This window comes from Podarcis filfolensis, assembly GCF_964270895.1.
Source record: "Podarcis filfolensis genome assembly, chromosome: 4".
Classification (NCBI taxonomy): domain Eukaryota; kingdom Metazoa; phylum Chordata; class Lepidosauria; order Squamata; family Lacertidae; genus Podarcis; species Podarcis filfolensis.
The window spans coordinates 57,304,595-57,325,516 of NC_139607.1; the positions used below are offsets into that span (position 1 = coordinate 57,304,595).

The window sequence follows — 20,922 nt, forward strand, 5'->3', positions numbered from 1 at the left end:
GACTAATGGGCTGTTATTTTTTTCATTTATTTAAATGTTAATTAATTGTTATAGGGTTCCTATAAAACTGTCAATTCATCAAGACATATTTCAAATTCCATTAATTTTACATACACACACACTCATAATCATGATCCCTTATAACACTGATTCAGGTCATCCCATGTGTGTGAGCCAAAAAAGCCCCACCCACAAAACAGATTTATAAGCAGCCTTGGGGAGGTTTACCAATTCTTAAAAAATGAACCTTAGAAAAAAACCTTAAGGGGCAGGCGAGGGGGGGACACACCAAACAGACCCACAGACCCATAGGAACCTAATGGCATAGAATAGATTATTGATATATTGAGAAAAAACAGAATCATAGAACTGTAGAGTTGGAAGGGACCCTGAGGATCATCTATGCCAACCCCCTGCAATGTAGGAATATGCAGCTGTCCCATATGTGGATTGAACCTGCAACCTTGGCGTTATCAGGACTAAGCTGTAACCAACTGAGCTATCTTTTGGGTATCAGCTGGGTAGAAGGAGAAATTGAATGGAGTTGCTGGAAAGAAATATAGAAAGGGTAGAAAAAACAATCTCTTTGTCTGGATAGGTTGTTTCCTAGTTCACACTGAGAAGCTATTTTAAAATTTTCTCAAAGACAAAGTGGGGGGGCTGCCAATAGAAATCAAATGAGAAATCAAACATTTCAGGGTACATGAGACTGAGCACCATTGTTTTCAACACACACATACCCCAGACTTCAATGGTCAATGGCATGGCATATTGACTAACTGTTGTGGGGAGAGGGGAGAGAATTGCGGGGAAGGCAAATTGAAATTATGTAAACAGCCTTAACAGAAGCACTCCACATTGAGCTATTTTGTTGCAAGTCCCCACCAATATATAAAACAAGCTATGTTACTTATTCCTTTTTTTATGTGATGATTGCAGGTCACAGAATTTGTATACTACAGGAGCCTAGATACAATTTCATTTTTATTCATGTGGTTATTCATGTGGTGTGGCTGGAATGTGGTTTGTGGGTTGTTGTTGTTGTTTTGCTTTTGTTGTTTTTAAGGGATGGCATCCAATTTCGTTGCACTTGTGCAATGTTGCACGTGTGTAATGACAATAAAGAATCTATCTATCTATCTATCTATCTATCTATATGCAAATGTATAGACCACTTGTTTATAAAACTTCCACAGCCGTGAACAAAATATACAAATGCATTGAAAGCATCGTGACAAAGCTAGGCAACACATAAACTCTCTTCATTATAAATAGTGTCAGCTGCCACAGGCAAAACTAACAACGATCCAGCAGACAAGAGCCTGAGTAAATAAAAAAGGCTTCCATAGGCATCAGCAAACAGGGAATCATTGCCTATCTAACTGTCAACAGAATAGAGTTCCACAAAGTTGGTGCAATCAGCCCCTATTGCCTGAAGCTTTACGCTTAACATATGGCACCACTAGCAAGGCCTCATCTGCTGGATGTTAAGATTAGACATGAGCCTCTGTGGCAAGAAGCCCACAAAGATAACCTGGTCCTAAGTTTTTCAGAGCTTTATAAACTAAGATCAAGTCCTTAAACTTGGCCCGGCTGCATATAGGCAGACGGTGCAATTCTTTCTGCAGCGGTGATATATGCTGATGATTGGTAGGTCACCCTGGAAAGCAACCTAACTGCTGCATTTTGCAACGTTCAGATTATCTCATCACTTCTTCTTTTCTTTCTTGCAAAGTGTGGGATAACAACCACTAGCTGTCAAAGTCATGTAACCTCTGCATGAACATATTGAGATGAATGCCCAATAAACAGCTAGTCTGAAAGCTCCCTGAGGCAAATCTCTTTGGCCATCATATCTTTTTCACTGTAAACAGAGACAAACTTATTTGGGGCATTGTGTGTGTGTGTGTGTGTGTGTGTGTGTGTGTGTGGTGGTTGGGGTGGAAATACTTCAGAAGATAACAGTAATTCCAGATTCAGAGACACATACATCTTCTTTGATAGAAATAGAAGGTGGCAATTGCTGCTCCCTCTCATGTCCTCCTTGCCTTCTGGTGTTAGGTCAGTCAAGGAGAAGGATGGCCTATGGGAGACAGGGCAATAATGTGGATGAGCTAAAGACTTTCTGGGAATGAAAAGATTGACAGGAAAACCATTCAGCAATTCTTACTTTATTTTGAGGGTGTGAATTAGTGACTTAGGATATAGTATGTTTTGTCGCTGTTGGCAGCACATTTAGCAATTGCTCATATATGGAAGAATCATAACTCATTTGCTCAGTGCTACACAAGGGGATGGGATTTTGCTTCAAGGGACAAATTGACTGAGTTTGGGTGCCTGATGGATGAACAGAATTGGTCTCAACTATTGATGGATGAGTTGTATTTTTTTCTTTTCTTATATAGACAATAATCCCTAAGAACAGCGTTCATCAAACCAACATAGATCTTTTTGGAAGACTTGATTGCTGTATGAATTTTGAATGCTGGTTGAAGACACCATTTAATGTTGACATCATTGCGGACCCATGCACAGCATGCTCCCCATGGATGGAAGACTGAGATATTGACAGGTTTACAAATTGTTGCGGCAAATTTATGGGATTAAAAATTGGCCACAACTTCATTGATTACTGGTGTAGGTAGGCTTTGGTTCAGGCACTGGGCATGTATCTGGGATTAGGCTTCTGACTGGAGGCGGAAACTTTTGACCAGGGTCATGCCTGGGTTAAGAACATGGAAAGTTGACGTATGCTGAGTCAAACTGTTGGTCCAACCAGCTCAGTACTGTCTACATTAATAGCCAGTAGCTCTCCAGAGTTTCACACAGGAGTCTCTCCCATTCCTATCTGGAGATGTCCCAGGGATTGAATCTGGGACTTTCTGCATGTAAATCAGATTTTTAAATGACTGAGCTATGGTCTTCTTGTGTACTGAATTTCAAGAATTATATTCTTGGAACAAATAATGCAAACATGATAGAAAAATGGAGTTTGCCCAGCTAAGCCAGCATTTTTTAATGATATCTTATTAATGTAGTTTTGCTGAGGGGGGACAATCAATCACACAAATGAGAGAGAAGTTAAAAGTGATCATTTCAGTCTGGAAATGGTGATCCTTAAGAGACTGCTTGTCATACATATGCTTCATATGTAGGTGTTGATGGACAGAAGGATGGGGGATAATTTTGTTCAGTTTGCACTTTAGTGTGAATTTACCTAATTTGCATTTCTGGAACCAATGAATGAACTGAAAAACTGCAATCCTTCAAAATGTGCACTTCTCCAAATTTTTGAGATGCAGTTCAAACAGAAAGCATACACAAAAATGCAAACATTAGTGGAAATAGCATATAAAAGTTACACTAGGTAAATTTCCTTGACCCCACCCCCTAAAAAAAGTGTGCACTGGGCAACATTACATATAGAAAATGCACATATTAGGAGGAATGTGGATGTAAAGGCATTCAAATATTCATGCAGACCTTTTAAAGAAAAAAATGGAAATTGAAGTGGAAATGGGATGAACTGAGAAATTAAGAAAAAGAGAGAAACCAAAGCTATCCCATTCATCAGACTCTTGATGAGCAAAATGTTTGATAAAGTCCCTCCTACAATTAGATCAGCACATATACTTGTGAAACGGATAACCATTATACTCAGCTATGAAAGGGCTGATCACCTTTCTGGGATGTGGAGGGGGGACTGAATGGAGCTCCCCACTTCTACTTTTTGATTGTTATCCTCAAAGCAAACCCCCTATTTAACAGGTGCACATACACAACAACATAGGCAGAGCTTACTGCTGCAAGCAAAAATCTATGAAATGAATTAGAGATGCCGACTTCCAGTTGCCAGCCAAAGTACAACTATTTCATCTAGCCCATTTAATGTCATATGTCTCAGGGGTGCATGTGCTAATTGGAACCCAGGAACCAAAATCTTTCATTTAAGCAGAAATGCTCTCTTCCAGCCTCCCCCATTTGAATCGATCATAGTGCCAGATGAAAGAAAGTACTCACCATAGAGTAATTTTCAGATAATGTGTGTTGTTCTGCAGCTCCGAACCTTTTCCCTAACAGGTGGTAACATGGCTGGAGGCCTGTTCAGCTTCCAGTGTAAAAGAGAGACGGAAGGCGTGAGGAGAAAGAAAAGGAATTCTCAGGCGGAAAATGTCTGCCAAGCCCTGACATAGATGTATATGTTCTGATGAGGTTTTTTTTAAATAATATTTATTGCTTTTAAAGATTACAGAAAAAGAAGAAAAGAGAAAATTTAAAGACAAACGAAGAAAGAGGGGGAAAAGTGAAAAAAACACCACAATACAATACAGTATACAAATAATATAAACCCCAACCCAATCCCATTAAGCTAAACACATAAATAAATCTAAACAAAACAGTTTAAAATACATCTCTCCTTTTCCATATTCTATCCTTCATTTCCTTGTTTCCTCGACTTCCTCACATCTCCCTTTTTGTATTCCCATTCTTCTAATTATTTCAGCAAATCCTTTCCATCTTTCTCTGTTTTTTATCGTCTTGTAAATAACATATTTTTTAACCTTACTTCCCTTTAAAACTAAATTACTTATCTATTCTTAACTTCTTCTAACATTTCTACTAAATCCATATAATAACATTCCACGATTTTTCTAACAGTCATTAATTTTGCAAAATTTCTAAATAAAGCTTTAGCTTCCCAATCTTCCTCCACCCTGTCCTCTCCCCGGTTTCGGATTCTGCCAGTCCTTTCCGTCAAATCCATATATTCCATCAGCCTGGAGATCTTATGTCCGAGGCTCTTAATTCTTTTCCAAGTCCCTTCTGCAGATCTTCTTCATATTCTTTGATGCTCAGGAGCAAATCTCGGGAAAACTCCAACCAAACATAACTTTTGTTCCTTCTGAACAGCTCAGCCAAATTTCCATACTTGAAACTAAGGTCCATAGGGTATTTCAGAATGTATTTCAGGATTCCTCCAAGTCCATAGGCCCCCACAGCTTCAAGCTCCTCCAGGCCCCAACCCATGTCCCAGATGTCAGTTAATCCCTGGATGAAGGGGTCTTTCCAACTTTTGTTCTTCAGTCCAAGCCAGGGTCCCATCCTCAAGCTCTGGTTTTTGCTAAAATCAATCATGCAGGGCCTCCATTTGTAATCCTCGATTTGCCTCTGTAGAACTGAGGATCCTTCTTGAGTTACTTTAAGTTTCACAACGGCATCTTTCTCCTTTTCCTCCACCATTTGTCTTGCCAAGATATTTTCCTGTACCAAGTCCATGTTGTTGCTTGCTTTTTGATTCGAGTTAGTCACTTTCTGTTCCCGGCTGTCAAGTTTGAATATCATGTCATCTACATTTTTGTGCAGCTGTTCAAGTGAATGATTTATTTTGAATAATGCAGTCACAATACCTTCCCCTATCAGCATTTTGAATAGTCCAAGGTCAATCTCTGATTCTCAGAAATTTTATCTTGCAGCTGGAGTTTACCCTGTTACACTCCTGTAACAGTTTCACATGCTCCCTCTAGAGGGAAGCAGTTTCAAATTGTATCAGTTCTTTCAGTCACAGAAACAGTTTCGATTTTCAGTTATTTTTCACCCTTTAATAAACTCAGAAGAGATCAATGGAAACAATATCTTTCTAATTTTAAGTATCTGTCAAATCCGTTCTGTCAGTGAACCTTCCCCAAACGTCATCAGGCAGACCGTCCCCAGGTTCAGAGCAGTGGTAGTTTACTTTTCCCTCTCTCCTGCAGGTTCTCCCTAGGTCCACGACTTCCCCCCTCTTCTCCTGCTTCCAAAGGGGGTTTGATATCCAGTGGAATTTTAATCCTTTATCCAAAAACTTTCAGAGACTTTAGTTTGTAACGCCTTTGCTTCATTCTATTTACAAAAACGGGAGGCGGACTTCCTGTTTAGAGCCTTCCCGCTACTTTGCCAAATTAGAATATTTGAAGATCCAAATTTTCCAGTCTACTCACGGGTAGTTGTTTAAAGTCCAATTGTCCACAGGAAAAAGTCAGCGCTCTCTGGCAACAGCAATGCGGCTTCACTCCGTGAAAGAAGCAGTCAATTCAAAGCACCGTGCCACTCACCCCACGTCGCTCCGGATCCCCAAAACAGGGTTTCCCCGCGAGTAGGGGAGGCGCAAGAGGTGCCAGCCGAATCCCAAGTTCACAGGCTTCTCCCGCCTGTGATTTCTGTGGGTCTCCGCCTTCGCCGTGACGGTCAGACCCTGCTTTTCACGGAGCAAGTTCCTCCCGATCGGAGGAGCTCCGCCATTACCGGAGGCGTCAACCCGGACGTTCCATGTTCTGATGAGTTTGAAAAGAAGACTGGGCGGGGAGGGGGCATTAATCACAGCATTAATAAATTGCAAATACAGGTTGGATAGAGTTTTACAGAATAAGTTTATTACTTTCACTGTCTTACACACATATAAACACAAAGCCCTGCTCACAGCACCACTCTCTTCTACACACACACACACACACACACACCACCACCACCACCACCAGGAATGGCCAGCAGGGAGACACAGCATTGCCACATGATTAAAAGGCACTGCAGGGGGCAGTATGGTTAGGGAAGTTTGGGTGAACTGGCACCCAATCTCACTGCCACCCTGCTTCACACCCCTCACCACCCCAGTACACAGCACCCATGCCACTGCCAAGAGACCAGATCCACACTTTCTCCACACCACTTAGATTCTGCTTGCAGAGAAGGCATAAAGCCTTTCCCACATGCCAATTCACTGGCAAGGAAGACATTGACCTGTGATGAGTGCTGCATTGTTTGGCTTCCTCACAAGGACATGCAGGCAATGTATTATCTGCTCATCATACTGTGAGTCTCAAAGAGGAATGTCTTCCTCGAAGCTCCTAGGTTTGGGGTGCTGAAAAAACACCCACAACAAATAAAAACCTCTTAACTGGAATCTAACATTTTGAAGGAAGGACTGAAGTTCACTGGTAGAACATCTGCTTTGCATGCAGAAGGCCTAGGTTCCATCTCTGGCATCTCCAGGTCAATCTGGGAATATCCCCTGCCTAAAATACTTGAGACTTGTGGCCAAATAGTATAGACAATACTGAACTAGGCGGACCATTGAATGGACTCAGAATAAACCAACATCCCAAACACCTAAGGATAAGAGTGTCCAATTGTTCTTAATGGTGCCCCCAACCTAATTTGGGGCCCAAGCCAGTGTTTCTGAACAGCCCTGATCCAGTCTGATGCAGGAAGATGCAGGGCTGCTTTAACCTGGATCTGGGCCCCAAACTGAATCAGGGGTCCTAATTAAAAGCCCAAATTGACACGTGGTTGGGGAAAAGAAGGGGACACACACAGGCAGATATCTCCCCCCCACTCCTTTTGACAGTCCCGGCTCATTCCAGGTGGACCTGATCTGACCTTGAGTGATTCAGAGTTGCCTCAACTTGCTCCTGCTGAATCCCAGATCAACCCAAGTTGGATGAATTTGGTACATCCTAAAGTTTTGAATTTTTTAAGGAGGGAATTGCCAAAAAAGCTTCCTAAAAATCCTGCAGGGCAGGCTATTGCAGGTGAAATGAACAAGTAGGGAGGTGGGGGAAGAATACTAAGGCAGAGATCCCCTTTGGTGTGAGAATAGTGACAATACATTACAAGCGCACTAAAGTCTTTCTGTTTTTCAGGTGTGAAATGTTGGAGTGGGACATCATTCAGCCTAGTGCTTGATTCTTGCTTGAAGTTATGCAAAAAATAAATCATAATTGAAGAGCACTACTAGGGGATGGGAATGCAAGCTTGAAAGCAAATGTGCACTGTATGCAATGTTCTTGGGAACAAAACAATTGTGGGATTTTACAATGTTAAGGTGACAGTAGAGAAACTGCAACTTATTCATCTCTTTGCAAAAAGGATTTTATGTAGCTAATGTGCTAAAGTCACCCAGCCTTGCAGGTTTGGATGTGAAAATCACTCTCATTTACAGTGTTAAGAGTTTAATACATAAATTAATGAAAAAATCTCTAAACTGAAAAGCCCCAAATGCTGCAACCTTTCTTCCTAGGGGAGTTGCTCCATTCCCTTGATCATTCTGGTTTCCTTTTTCTGAACCTTTTCCCAACTCTACAATACCCTTTTAGAGGTAAAGTGACAAGAACTGTACACAGCAATCCAAATGTGGTGACACCAAGAGATTTGTAGAGATTTGCATTTGTTTATTGACATTGTACAGTGGCATTAGTTTCAATTCCTTTCCTAACTGGCTATTTTAGTACCCATTCACTCAGTTTGAAGAGATCTTTCTCTTCACAGTCCCTTTTCGTTTTCACTACCCTGAACAATTTGGCACCTCAGCAAACTGGGCCACCTCACTTTTCACTCCTAATGCTAGATCATTTATGAACAGGTTAAAAAGCACAATATTTTATTTTTGGTGATATAAAGAAATATTATTTTGCTGCTATTATTTCTAAGGCGGAGTGGTACAAAGAATGTTTGGAATGGCCACTTGAAAATTGGTTCAACTTGGTTCAACATGATGCCTTCTCTCCCCTCAGGCACGCCACACCATCTTTCTCTGTCTCCCTGTCCCCCTCAGCTGCCGCAGAGGCTCACGCATTCCCGCCAAAACCCATCCTTTCAAATGGGCAATCCATGGTAGCTGCCGGGGGGGGCATGGTGAATGGATCTGAGGGAGGCAGCATTCCCTCAAGTCCACCCGCCATCTATTTAGCCCAGTAGACCTCCAAACGCAACACCCAGTTGGCCGGGAGCGTCACCCACACTTTCCCTCCCTTCATTAATAGCCTTTTTCTGCTCTAACCATTTCCTTTTCAGCTAGGAGGGCTTTGCTGTGGTCTGTTGCCGGTCACCGTGTTTGGGGCCGGGAAGGAATTTTCCCTGCGCTGCGGGTTTCACCTTCCCCATAGTACTAGTCACAACTTTGGCAGTTTAGGCCTTGGACGGAATCCTACAGTCTTTCATTCAACTGGGGTGTGGCGAAGTGGTGACTTGCCCACCCCCTGTTCTCTGCGGCGGCAATAACAGTGTACCCCGTTAGAGGGGTCTGGAGGGAAGTCTCTGTCCAAAGTGCCAGTTGCGGAGGGCTAGTGGGCCATAGAGCTTCCCTCAGCATTTGGGGGACATCTGCATAAACCTGCATTTTGTGATGGACCCACCCCTGAATTGACCCTGTCATGCCTCAGTTCCCAGCATGCGGCTGAGAGGGATACATGCCCAATGCCTATGCCAAGGCTTCCTACATCTGAAATCAATAAAGTTGTGGCCATTTCAAATCCCAGACAGTTGTGGCATCTATTCATTTACCTCTCAGTAGTTGGGCATGCCATGGTTGGGGGGCTCTGCAGCTAAGCACACAACCAAAAATGTAAGCCAGAATGCCTCTTTGACAAAGCACAATGTAAGGTTTACATCTGCCTCTGATTTGGATGCCATAGCTCCCGTAATCTGCAACTTAGAGAGTGGCATGAGAATTGGCAAAGGTGTTGTGGCTTGTGCACCCACCCCTCAGCACCCCACATAAATTGTGGGAGCAAAGCCCATGCATCAAAACTCTTTAAATAGCAAGGGTGATTTTTTTTCTTTTTTAATTCAGCAACACTTCCTAATGATCATTCTTTGCAAGTGAATTCCAACATGACCTTCATTCTGAAAGGTAATTAGCCAAGTACTGACTATTCTATGTAGTCTCTATTATGATCCTGGTACAACTAATTTACTACTGGCTGGTCTAAAAGGATTCCCCATTTAGCTTATTCCATTCTCCTGAGAAGTCATTAGTGAGCCCTAGCCTCCTACAAGAAGAGCAGTTTGCTTTGAATAAATCACTTGGTATCTTCAAGGGGCTCGATATTTTGGCAGTGTTTTGGTTTCTGTTTCCTTGATATTTCTTTTGCTTGTTTCACAAATTGACATCTCCATTTACACATCAATTAATCTGGGGCACTTTGCGACCCCTTTAATTTCAGGGTAAGAAAACTCATAACTAGGCTTTTGAGGCTGGAATCCTGCACATAGTTACTTGACCTGACAGTAAGATGGAAATTTACTCTCTGCAGTACCTCATTCTAAAGGAAACATGAACCCTGGGTAAGTGCCTGGATTGTAGCACTACTCTGAGACTGTGGTGGCATCTAACAGTATACTGCATAACCATTTCACATCTTAATATGAACTTATTATTAAGGTGTGGGTTTTCTTTTTCATGTTTTTCAGATTAGAAAACCTGTGGTAAACTTTCATTCAGTCAAGCATCATTCAGCTCACTAAAAGGCAGCAAGACATGTGAAATCATTTGTATGCGTTTCCAATATCGAATCAAATCCATTGAGAACAAGTACTTAGGATGTACAGTGGTGCCTCGCAAGACGAAATTAATTCGTTCTGCGAGTTTTTTCGTCTTGCGAATTTTTCGTCTTGCGAAGCACGGATTCCCATAGGAATGCATTGAAAATCAATTAATGCGTTCCTATGGTCAAAAAAAGTCCAAACAAAGCCAAATTTGGTACAAAAAGAGTTTATTAAGTGCTCTTTAAAGTCACACATACTGTAAAGAGCATTTCAAAAATTGAAGGAACAATAATTTAAGTTTCTAAACATGACAGAAAAACATTTAAAAATCACCAAAGTGTACAGTACTGTACATACATTTTCTAAGACTCTGGGGGACAACTCGAAGAAGGTTTCTCTTCCACTCTTTGCTTCTTGCTGAAGAACTTGTCCATGGTCTGCTGCTTCATCCGCCTTTTCAGCACCTCCCTGAAAGATGACATGACCCTCGTATCAAAAGTGTTCGCAAGGTCACATGTCAGGTCCTTGTCAGGGTGGTGCCGCTGTGCAAAAGCCTGCACATCTTTCCACTTCTGGCAAATGTCCCTCAGTTCTTTGGAGGACAGCCGTTCCTTAGTTGCTTCCTCCTCTTCCAGTGAGGCCTGCTCCTGCGCAGCCTCTGCCTGCAGTTCGACCAGCTCCTGGGTGGTCAGCTCGCGGTCGTGCTCCTCCACCAGCTCGCTGACGTCCTCCTCTGTGACCTCGAGGCCCATGGTCCTCCCCAAGGAAACAATGTCCTGCACCACTGTTGACTCTGGTGCATCAGAGTCACTTGGTGCCACACAGTCCAGCCACAGGCTGCGCCAAGCGCAATTCAAATTTCTCTGGTTGATCCCGTCCCAGGCCGTGGTGATCATCTTCAAGCAGGTGACGATGTCGAAGTGGTCCTTCCAGAATTCCCGCAGGGTGATGTTGGTGCAATCAGTCACTTCGAAGCATCGCCTGAAAAGCTCCTTGGTATAGAGTTTTTTGAAATTGGTGATGAGCTGCTGATCCATCGGCTGGAGCAGTGGCGTGGTGTTAGGCGGCAGGAACATGATGTTGATGAAGCTGAACTCCTCCAACAAGTCCTCCTCAAGGCCTTTAGGATGAGCAGGAGCATTGTCCACCAGAAGCAAAGCCTTCAGCGGCAGGTCATTGTCCAGCAGGTACTGTTTGACAGCAGGGCCAAAAGCAAGATTGACCCAGTCCACAAACAGCACACATGTGACCCAAGCCTTACTGTTGGATCGCCACATGACATTCAGCTGCTCCTTGTCGACCTTGTGTTTCTTGAAGGCCTGTGGATTCTCTGAGTGGTACACCAGCAGGGGCTTGATCTTCAGGTCGCCGCTTGCGTTGGCACAGAAGAACAGGGTCAGACGGTCCTTCATGGGCTTGTGGCCAGGCAACTTGGCCTCCTCCTGAGTGATGAAAGTCCTTTTGGGCATCCTCTTCCAAAACAGCCCGGTCTCGTCGCAGTTGAAGACCTGCTGTGGAACGTAACCCTCCGTCGTCACAACCTCCAGGAACTCCGCTGCAAAGTCTTCAGCCGCAGGAACATCAGAACTGGCAGCCTCTCCATGCCTGACCACGCTGTGGATTCCAGATCTCGTCTTGAACCGGTCAAACCAGCCTCTGCTTGCCTTGAAGACTTCTGGCTCGCCTGAGGTTCCTGGCTGTTGCCGGACGAGGTCTGCGTGCAAGGCCTTGGCCTTCTCACAAATGACGGCCTCAGTCACTGTGTCCCCTGCACGCTGCTTCTCTTCTAACCAGATGAGCAGCAACTTCTCCACCTCCTCCAGAACAGCTGGGCGGTTCTTCACGATCCTGGTGACTCCCTTGGCTACATCAGTCACAAGGATCTTCTCCCTCATCTTCAGGATGGTCCCGATGGTTGATGGATTCCTCCCGTACTCCCTGGCGAGGTCTGTCACACGCATTCCACCATCGTGCTTCCGGATGATCTCCTTCTTCATTTCCAGCGTAACCTTCTCCTTCTTCCTCTCACCAGCCTCTGCAGCAGCAGTCTTCTTGTAGCCTTAATTTAAGCTTAATATGGATAAAGAACCAGCGAATGAACATAATTGTGTTACTCTGCTAGAACCTCCATAGCATTTAGTAATATAATCATGGCAAGCCACTTCCATTTTCCATTCCTACTCAAATGTGTGTATCTACTTTTTAACAGATACCTCTGCTTCCATAATTGCATTAGTATTACTAAGTTAAGGTGCTACTTAGCAATATGATCTTATAATGACTGTTCATTAAGATCATAGTGCAAGCTTAATAGGAAGAGGTAATACTGTACTGTATTGGCTTCCCCCACAGTTTGAAAGGAAATGTTACCAACATTAAACTGCAACAAATGACAGTAGTCAAATGCATTTATTACAAGGGTGCTTTGTTGTTGTTGTTTTCTCGAGGTATAATTTGGATGTCTGATTTCTGCACAGATTATTTTAAACACACACAAACTGTATGGGGAAGAAAACTAAACTAAAAAAAATATTAAATGCTCATGCCTTCATTTTTTAAAATGAATTTTTAAGATGAGGTGATTTCTTTCTGTGATCTAAAGAAACAGCCTTGTGTAAAATGAAAGCAAGAATGAGATCTTAATTTTAGACTTCATATTTTAATGGGGTCCTGTGTGCACAGAACAAAACTAGCATAGATCCAATCTATAAAAACAATACTAGAAAATTGGTGAGCATAATCCTGACTCTTTGATGCACATACATTCTATTTAACTGCATATCTGTCCAAAAGTCATTATGAATGAAAGACAATTCTCTCTCTCTCCTTAAATAATAGGATTAGACTTTGAAAAATATTTTAGAGCAAACATATATACTTGGCTGGAAATGAATGGGACTTTTTAATACAAGTTCTTTTTACCGTAATATAGCAGGGAGAGGTTATAAATGCCTGCATTTCTTTTCAGCTCAGGGGAAATGGTTGTGGTTGTGCCCTGTATCCTGCTTCCACACCATCTTGATTAATATCTACTGGGGACTGAACTATAAAATACAAATTGCTATGAATTGTTTAAGCAAGGGTTTACTTTATCTAACCAAAACTATCTTCAAGTAGGTTCTGTCATCTTGTTGTTGTGTCAGAAATACAGCCAACAGCATCCCTCTCTTTAGCACGTTAAGTAATTAACAACATTAAAAGGAGGAAAGGAATTATCCAGCAACGTGTGCAATCTTTTTCAAAGTAGCAGAGAAAGAGAAATGCTTAAAATATATGCATGAAAAAATTGACTTAATTGACTTCCTTCTTTTCCAGATTTATGTAGAACTTTGGTGTGATTGACTGAGCTGCTGTTCAACAAAAATAACAATGCATAAGGCAACTAGCTGAAGCAGTTATGTACTACTGAAGAATGTTCATTGACAATGGGTCAGAATAAAGAGCATTTTTTACAAAGATTTTTGCACAAAAGACATATTCAGTAATTTTCCTTAACTGGCAAGAAAGGCACTGCTATGAGGTATGTATTCTTCATTTAATACCATGCAGGGCTTGATCTTTTCGGCTAAAGTACTTACTCACACTTTCCATTTTTCAAAATTGAAGGGAGCATATAAAGAAAGCATATCAGAGTAATTTTGTGCCTGCCTTAGCAATGGCCCACATCGCCACTGGGTCAAGAGGAAGGACAGGATCATTGCTTTATGGAGATTACCAAGAGACCAGGTGGCAGACACAGGTATCTCCATTTATAAAACGTTGAAGAAAGATGAGCATGGCAGTTGCCATAGTGCAACCAGTGAGTTCAGTGTTCACAAGGAAATAAGAAAAGGGAAGATGATAATACTGAACATAAACCACCTCCCAAACCATGATATTTCTGCTTGGGAATGTTCTAGATACTGAGTCATAATACTATACGAACCTTGGCTCATCCATTCAAGCTGAATGGTGGGAGATTTAGGACAGTAGAAAGAAATACTTCTCCACACTGTCAACCTGAGTGGCTTTAAAAGAACAAGATTGCACACATTTGCAGAGGATAAGAATAGTAATGGCTACTAGCCATGATGTCTGTTGTCTTTGTCCATGGAGTTTTCTTGGCAGGGATACTGGAGTGGCTTACCAGTTCCTGCTCTGGGTGGATCACGCTTAGTCAAAACTCTCCACTATGACCTGTCCATCTTGGGTGGCCCTTCACGGCATAGCTCATAGCTTCTCTGAGTTATTTAAGCCCCTTCACAATGACAAGGCAGTGATCCATGAAGGAGGAGGTCCATGGTGCTGGAGGAGACTCTTGAGAGTCCCATGGACTGCAAGAAGATAAGACCTATCCAATCTTAAGGAAATCAGCCCTGAGTGCTCACTGGAAGGACAGATCCTGAAGCTGAGGCTCCAATACTTTGGCCACCTCATGAGAAGAGAAGACTCCCTGGAAAAGACCCTGATGTTGGGAAAGCTTGAGGGCACAAGGAGAAGGGGACGACAGAGGACGAGATGGTTGGACAGTGTTCTTGAAGCTACCAACATGAGTTTGACCAAGCTGTGGGAGGCAATGGAAGACAGGAGTGCCTGGCATGCTCTGGTCCACGGGGTCACGAAGAGTCGGACACAACTAAACGACTAAACAACAACAGTCATGATGGCTATGCAGTGGTACCTCGGGTTAAGAGAGTTTTTATTTTGTTCTTATTCATTGGTTACTGTTTTACAGTAACAATAGTCAACAATTAAATTATATTCTCATAGGATATAATCCTAGAAGTTTCTGAAAAGCAAATAATTGAGCAAGAAACTGCCTCATTCTGAATCAGACTATTCTGTAATAGACAGAGAACTTTCCCAGTCCTTCTCCCCAAGGTCTAAACTGGACGTTACTGTCATTGTGTGGCTAACTGCATTCTATGGACTTTCATTTTCATTAACACCAGGAATAGGCTCCCTAATTTCCGTTGGAATTGCAGTGTTCAGGGGTTTACCCCTTTCTTCCCAAGCTATTGTCCCAACAAAAGTTGTCTATAGGTGATTTAAGTCTGGGAGGGAAGAGTTAAACCTCCCCTCTCTATGTGCTGTGATCCCAATGAAAATCTCCTCCTCCCCATAAATAAATAAACAGCCATCAACCAGCCAAATATTAACGAGAATAAAACTCCAGGCACGGCTGCTAACCATGCAGTTAAAGTAACACCACACTTGGCCCACAGATAATTTAACAGAGGGTTCTGGGTAATGCTGTAAGAAGCAAGACAACACTGCAGTGATAAAGCCATTGAACCATGAATATTTTTATCTGTTTAATTTTGCTGCTTGATCGAACCTCAGATCACCACCACAAAGAAAAGGGATCTGGTACAGAGAGAGCTTCATGTTTAATAAGATAATGATATCTTATCATTGTCATTATAGTAATGAGGTTCTGGCACTCTTGTGATCCTTGGGATACCCCGCACCATAATAAAACAAGACACCATAGGAAAGGAGACTATGATCTGTTATGCCTCCTTAAGCTTACAATATCTCCAAGGAAAGTAGTACAGATTCTATAAAATAAAACTAACAGGAGAAGTGAATTTGACCGAATAGAATGATATGCATTTAAGCCTCTGCGGCTGTGAAAATAATCTGTCTCAAGAACAGAATGATGGCTGCAATTGAGATTCAGGGGAATTGCTTCAGAGTAGTAATAGTTCAAAAATAAAAACATAGTAATAGCTTTTAAATCTGTGGGTTATGCTTCTTATTACTCATAATTCGGTCCTTTGTTGCATATGCTCTTATAGTCTCAAGTCTAACTGATAGGACCACGTTGTTCATATTGCTGCCCGGTCATGTCAAAGTATTCCTACAGTTATCAACAATGAAAGACAAGCTTAATATAAAACTTGGCCTTTTATATACTTCGTTTTACATATGCTGTTGGAAATTTTTTTAAGCTTTCAAAGCACTATCTGACATCTGTAGTATATTGTACGACTTAATATTGTCCAGGAGGTCTCTGCATGCCACTGGATGCCTCACAATACCTCCCACCCAAGATCTCCAGAGCTGCCATTTGCCACCCCACCTGCCTCCTCCTCCATCAGGGATATATTGCAATTCATCCCTTGCTGATGCTTGCAGTTTCTGGTGCTTTAAAGCAGCCTCTGAACCAGTTCATTCACCTTAACTTCTGTCATTATGGTAGAATAGAGTCTTCCTGTTCTATGCACTCTTCAAGTGGCTTTTTAAATGCTGAAGGGGCTATCTTTGTGCATGACTTGGGTAGTTCCTGGAGGCATTAAGTACACTGGAAACTAGATTCTGGATTAGGTGGGCCTTTGGTCGGACCCAGTAGGACTTGCTTAAGGTCTTATATCTTTCAAAGCTGCTTACAAGTGAATAAAAACATACAAAAAACAATAGCCACTAGCACATTGAAAGCAACATATATATGTATGTGTGTGTGTGTGTGTTGAAGAAAAAGAGGTGGTGGAACTCACCATGAACACCTTTCTTGTTCTCATATAATAGCAATGGTGCCCACCTGAGAGGTGCTGGAACTAAGTTCTGGCTGAAAAAAGACATCCACCCACACATACACATATTTTGACATACCTTGAAGAGCAAAAAAAAGAGGACAGTCCAAGCTGCTGCCAAACCAAGCCAGGGAAAGAGGCATGGGGTGCAGGAGGCCACAGTCACCACACCCCCTCACCTCTTTCCCCGGCTCTGGCCAGCAGCAGCTGTGGCATCCAGAGCAGCTTAACTCCAAGCTTGAGCTGCCCGAGCCTGAGCCCAACCCGCCCCCCCAGCCCAGACATTTCCTTTAAAATGTATAAATCCACCCAGATGGGTATGCTGGCCCCCCAAAAGATATATTTGGGTTTTCCTGGACATATGGCAACCCATATATATATATATATATATATATATATATATATATATATACACACACACACACACACACACACACACACAAACACACACACACATATATATATATATGTATGACTGGTTAAGTCCAGTCAAAGGCAACTATGGGGTTGCGGTGCTCATCTCGCTTTCAGGCCAAGAGAGCTGGCGTTTGTCTACAGACATCTTTCCAGGTCATGTGGACAGCATGACTAAACCGTTTCTGGCGTAATGGAACACCGTGACGGAAACCAGGGCGCCGTGGCTGGACCTATTTATCTACTGGCACTGCCATGCCTTCGAACTGCTAGGTTGGCAGGAGTTGGGACAGAGCAACAGGAGCTCACTCCATCATGGGGATTTGAACCGCCAACCTTCTGATCAGCAAGCCCAAGAGGCTCAGTGGTTTAGACCACAGTGCCACCTGTGTCCCGGAAATATGGCAACCCATATATCCTATAGTAACATCATTACAGTAACATCATTACTTCCTTCACAGAATTTATACAGGAAAGGTGCTGAACAGCACCTTAAAATGTCCTGAATACACCAAACACTCTCCCGCCTTCTCTCTTGTGAAAGTTCACCTGTTACATTACTCACTTGATAATTGCTTGATAGCAATGAATATGTCAAACTGCTCTCATCAGTCATCTTGGTTCACTGCCTCTTATCAGCAAAGACCCAACAGTTTAGCCAAGCTACAGGGAACAAGCTTATCACATGTTGGCTGGTTCCTGTCATCAGATAGCTATCACTTAAACCAAATATAAGAACTGTTAAGTTCTTATATTTTTTTTTTCTTAAGACAGATTTTCTTAAGACAGATTTAATGAAAAACATCTTAGGTAACAGATGAACTGCTCCACTTAAGCTAAGGCAAACCTGGGCAGCTTGTTATCAACGGGGCACAGTTACTCCTAGGGCACCTCCAAACAGAAAGATACGTTTACACAATAAATCCTTGTTATTTTATTTCAAGGATTTTCTGTGTTTAGGGAAAGGCATCAATAAGAGAAAGGCATCAAAAAGTGTGGGCCCAGCAAATGACGAATGGGAAAATACTAGTACCACACAAGCAAATCAGGATGTCTCAGAATGTGCTTATCCTCATCTTTCCTCCGAAGGGCTTGAGGATGCTTTGGCAAGATGCTGAGTTCCTTCTTGTTTCTCCAAACTACATTGTGTCACCTCAGTGCAAGGGTGATGTAATTGTGGGCTGTGTCACCTGATTGATAGGGTTGGTGTGGGTGGCATGAGGGAAGGTCAAACTTTCACAATACTCCATGTGTTTACCTCCTGGAGCTGAATGCTCAGTGGAAGAGAAGGACCATCCCTGATAGTTTACCATTCTTTGGGCAAGCATGTCACTTCATTCTCCCTCACTTGTAGAACATGATCCACAGGAGATTCCTAAAGAAGAGCTTTTTTCCCCCTGGTAGCAATTTCATGTTTTAAAACTTCAGCATGATAACTGGCCCTGACATCTGTGATTTTTTTTGCTTGCAAACATTCAGTTCTTTGTGATTTTGTATAAATAAAATGGCGCTAAACCTTGGGCCTTTATTCTGATCATCATGAAGTTGGATAAACTCACTTCTTTTAAGATTCACAAAAAAATCTTTTTTGTCACTTGTTTTCTCATTCATTTCCAAATACTAGATATTAGAACATCTAATGTCTAGCATATAGAACATCTACTGAGTCAAAGAATAATAATATGGTAAAATAAAATATCAGGGGGAAATGGAGGTATGAAAAAATGTGGAAAGAAAATCAGTTGGTCATTAGTGGGTTTCATATCCACATTAACTAGGCATTGAACTGGTGCTGTCAAGGTCCAAAATGAAAACAAGCAAACAGATGGAGATTATTCATTGATCAACACTGGAAAAAATCAAATGAAAATTGGCCCAATCTAAAAAAAAGATTAAACAATAAGATAGGGATATAGAAATAGCTTGCCTTGAGGCAGATTGAGCTCTGCATGACACCTATGATTTCTGCTCAGAAGAAAGGAAAGGCAACTGACCAACTGAATGAAGCATTGATAGGAATAAATACAATTCCTAAACACCTACTGTGGCTATTCAACTTTGGGCACAATAGAATTCAGCAACATGACATCACGGCTTTGAATTACCAAGTGGAAACCAATAATAATGACCTAGTAACATGATGATTAGGAAGAACAGGCCTTCCCACCCATTATGAAACACAGCTTGTCTAATATCAAAGCAAAAGTGTAAATTCCTAAAGAAGTCGATTCTGAAAGGCACAATGAGGTAGGACTATTTCCAAGCATGGCAGATAGCTAGCGCTATACTAGGAGAAATATGCATTTGTTTTCTTTTTCAGTGAGGTAAGTTTCCAACACTCACAGGTTTGATGCATTGTAATAAATGCCATTCCTTCCCCTTTGGCTCCAGATCCATTTTTGCTTCTTTCATGGTTAAATAATAGGTGCCTTTAATGAATAAGACTTCCACAGCAATAAAACCCAAAATGTCTAACTCACATTTTCCACTCAAAAGAAATTGATGACCAAAGGCTAGAAGTTGAGAACAATTCAGCATGATGCAAGATACAACTTTTTGAAAAATTGGCTTCAGATTGCAGGTATTAATGAAGGAAAATCTGGTGTGAGCCTTACATTATATCACACTTCTCAAAGAATAGGGGTGAAGAACCCAGTGTCCACTGGATGTAGCTGGACTACACCTCCCATCATCCCTGAGCAGTGGCCATCTGGAGACAATTAGCCATCTGCAGAGTCACAGGTTCACCACTCCTCATATGTAAGGATGACCTCAATTTCAAAGCATCAAAAAGCAGATGAAAATAAGGATAATTTCTGAGTATACATTTTGATGGCATGAATGAAGCCAGTCTAGATCAATGCTGCTAGCACCTGCATGTTATTGGCCACAGTCCAACTTGGAGTGAAGCACCCTTAAGCCTATTAAAAGCAGTGGAATTAAGTGTGCTTACCTCTGTATTGGACTGTAGCCATTATGTCAACATAAGTAGCTTTCTCGCTTAATCTAGTCAAAGGCCTAAATGTGAGAGGTTAACAAGGTGGTTCAAATCAGAATTTGTATATCATGCTTCTTTAACAATCAGGACTTTTGAAAGAGATTAAGAAGAACATCTGTAATGATCTATTTAATATTGTCCTTGTGGCAGTGAAGACTTGCTTCATGAAGCATGCATATGAGTGAGGAGATAAACAGAGCTGAATGAAAGGAGGTTGTGCCTGGTAATGCGGGGCCCCCATGAGCAGGGCTGTGCTTGCTGGCCATGACTGATGGGTATGTTAATGTGACCTTTTATTTCAGTCTGCCCCAATCTGCCTCCAGTTCCCAGGCAAATCTTAATTCCAGAAGAATATCACTTCTATTGATTATCATACCTGTAACATACAGGCACCCTGTCACTATCTGCTTCAGAGCCTCCAAATGCTGACAGCCACAGCAGAGGTCGCTCTAAGGGCAGGTGTCATCTCCTAGGAAACACGAATACAGGAAGAGATGCACTGTTTTTATGACTCCCCCAAAAGAAGGTATAGATGGAGCTGTTTCCTCCCTTGGCATGCTTCTTCTGCAGGACAGACATGAGCACAGGAAGCTATGCCTTACCTTCTGCAAGCAAGTGTCTGGAATACAGTGCAACCTGAGATGAGATGGAAACCAAGAAACAAAAGTTTTTCTGCTGCCATCAGGTCCAGCTGGG

General features: G+C 42.1%; 1 protein-coding gene across 1 annotated transcript; it reads right to left on the bottom strand.

Moving 5' to 3' along the window:
* Positions 1-10,509: 10,509 nt before the first annotated feature.
* LOC310761682 (tigger transposable element-derived protein 1-like) lies at positions 10,510-12,343 on the bottom strand. The gene is made up of 2 exons (XM_083611804.1): positions 11,841-12,343; positions 10,510-10,955 (listed from the first exon to the last, which is right to left on the bottom strand). The coding sequence occupies exons 1-2, from the start codon at positions 12,294-12,296 to the stop codon at positions 10,662-10,664; spliced, it is 750 nt and encodes a 249-aa protein (XP_083467930.1). The 5' UTR covers positions 12,297-12,343; the 3' UTR covers positions 10,510-10,661.
* Between the last annotated feature and the right edge of the window lie 8,579 nt (positions 12,344-20,922).

Coding starts and splice junctions, on each gene's coding strand:
- LOC310761682 (XM_083611804.1), bottom strand. CDS start 12,296: ATGAAGAAGGAGATCATCCGGAAGCACGATGGTGGAATGCGTGTGACA. Junction 10,956..11,840: donor TTGCAGCGGAGTTCCTGGAG/GTTGTGACGACG, acceptor CTGCAGGCAGAG/GCTGCGCAGGAGCAGGCCTC.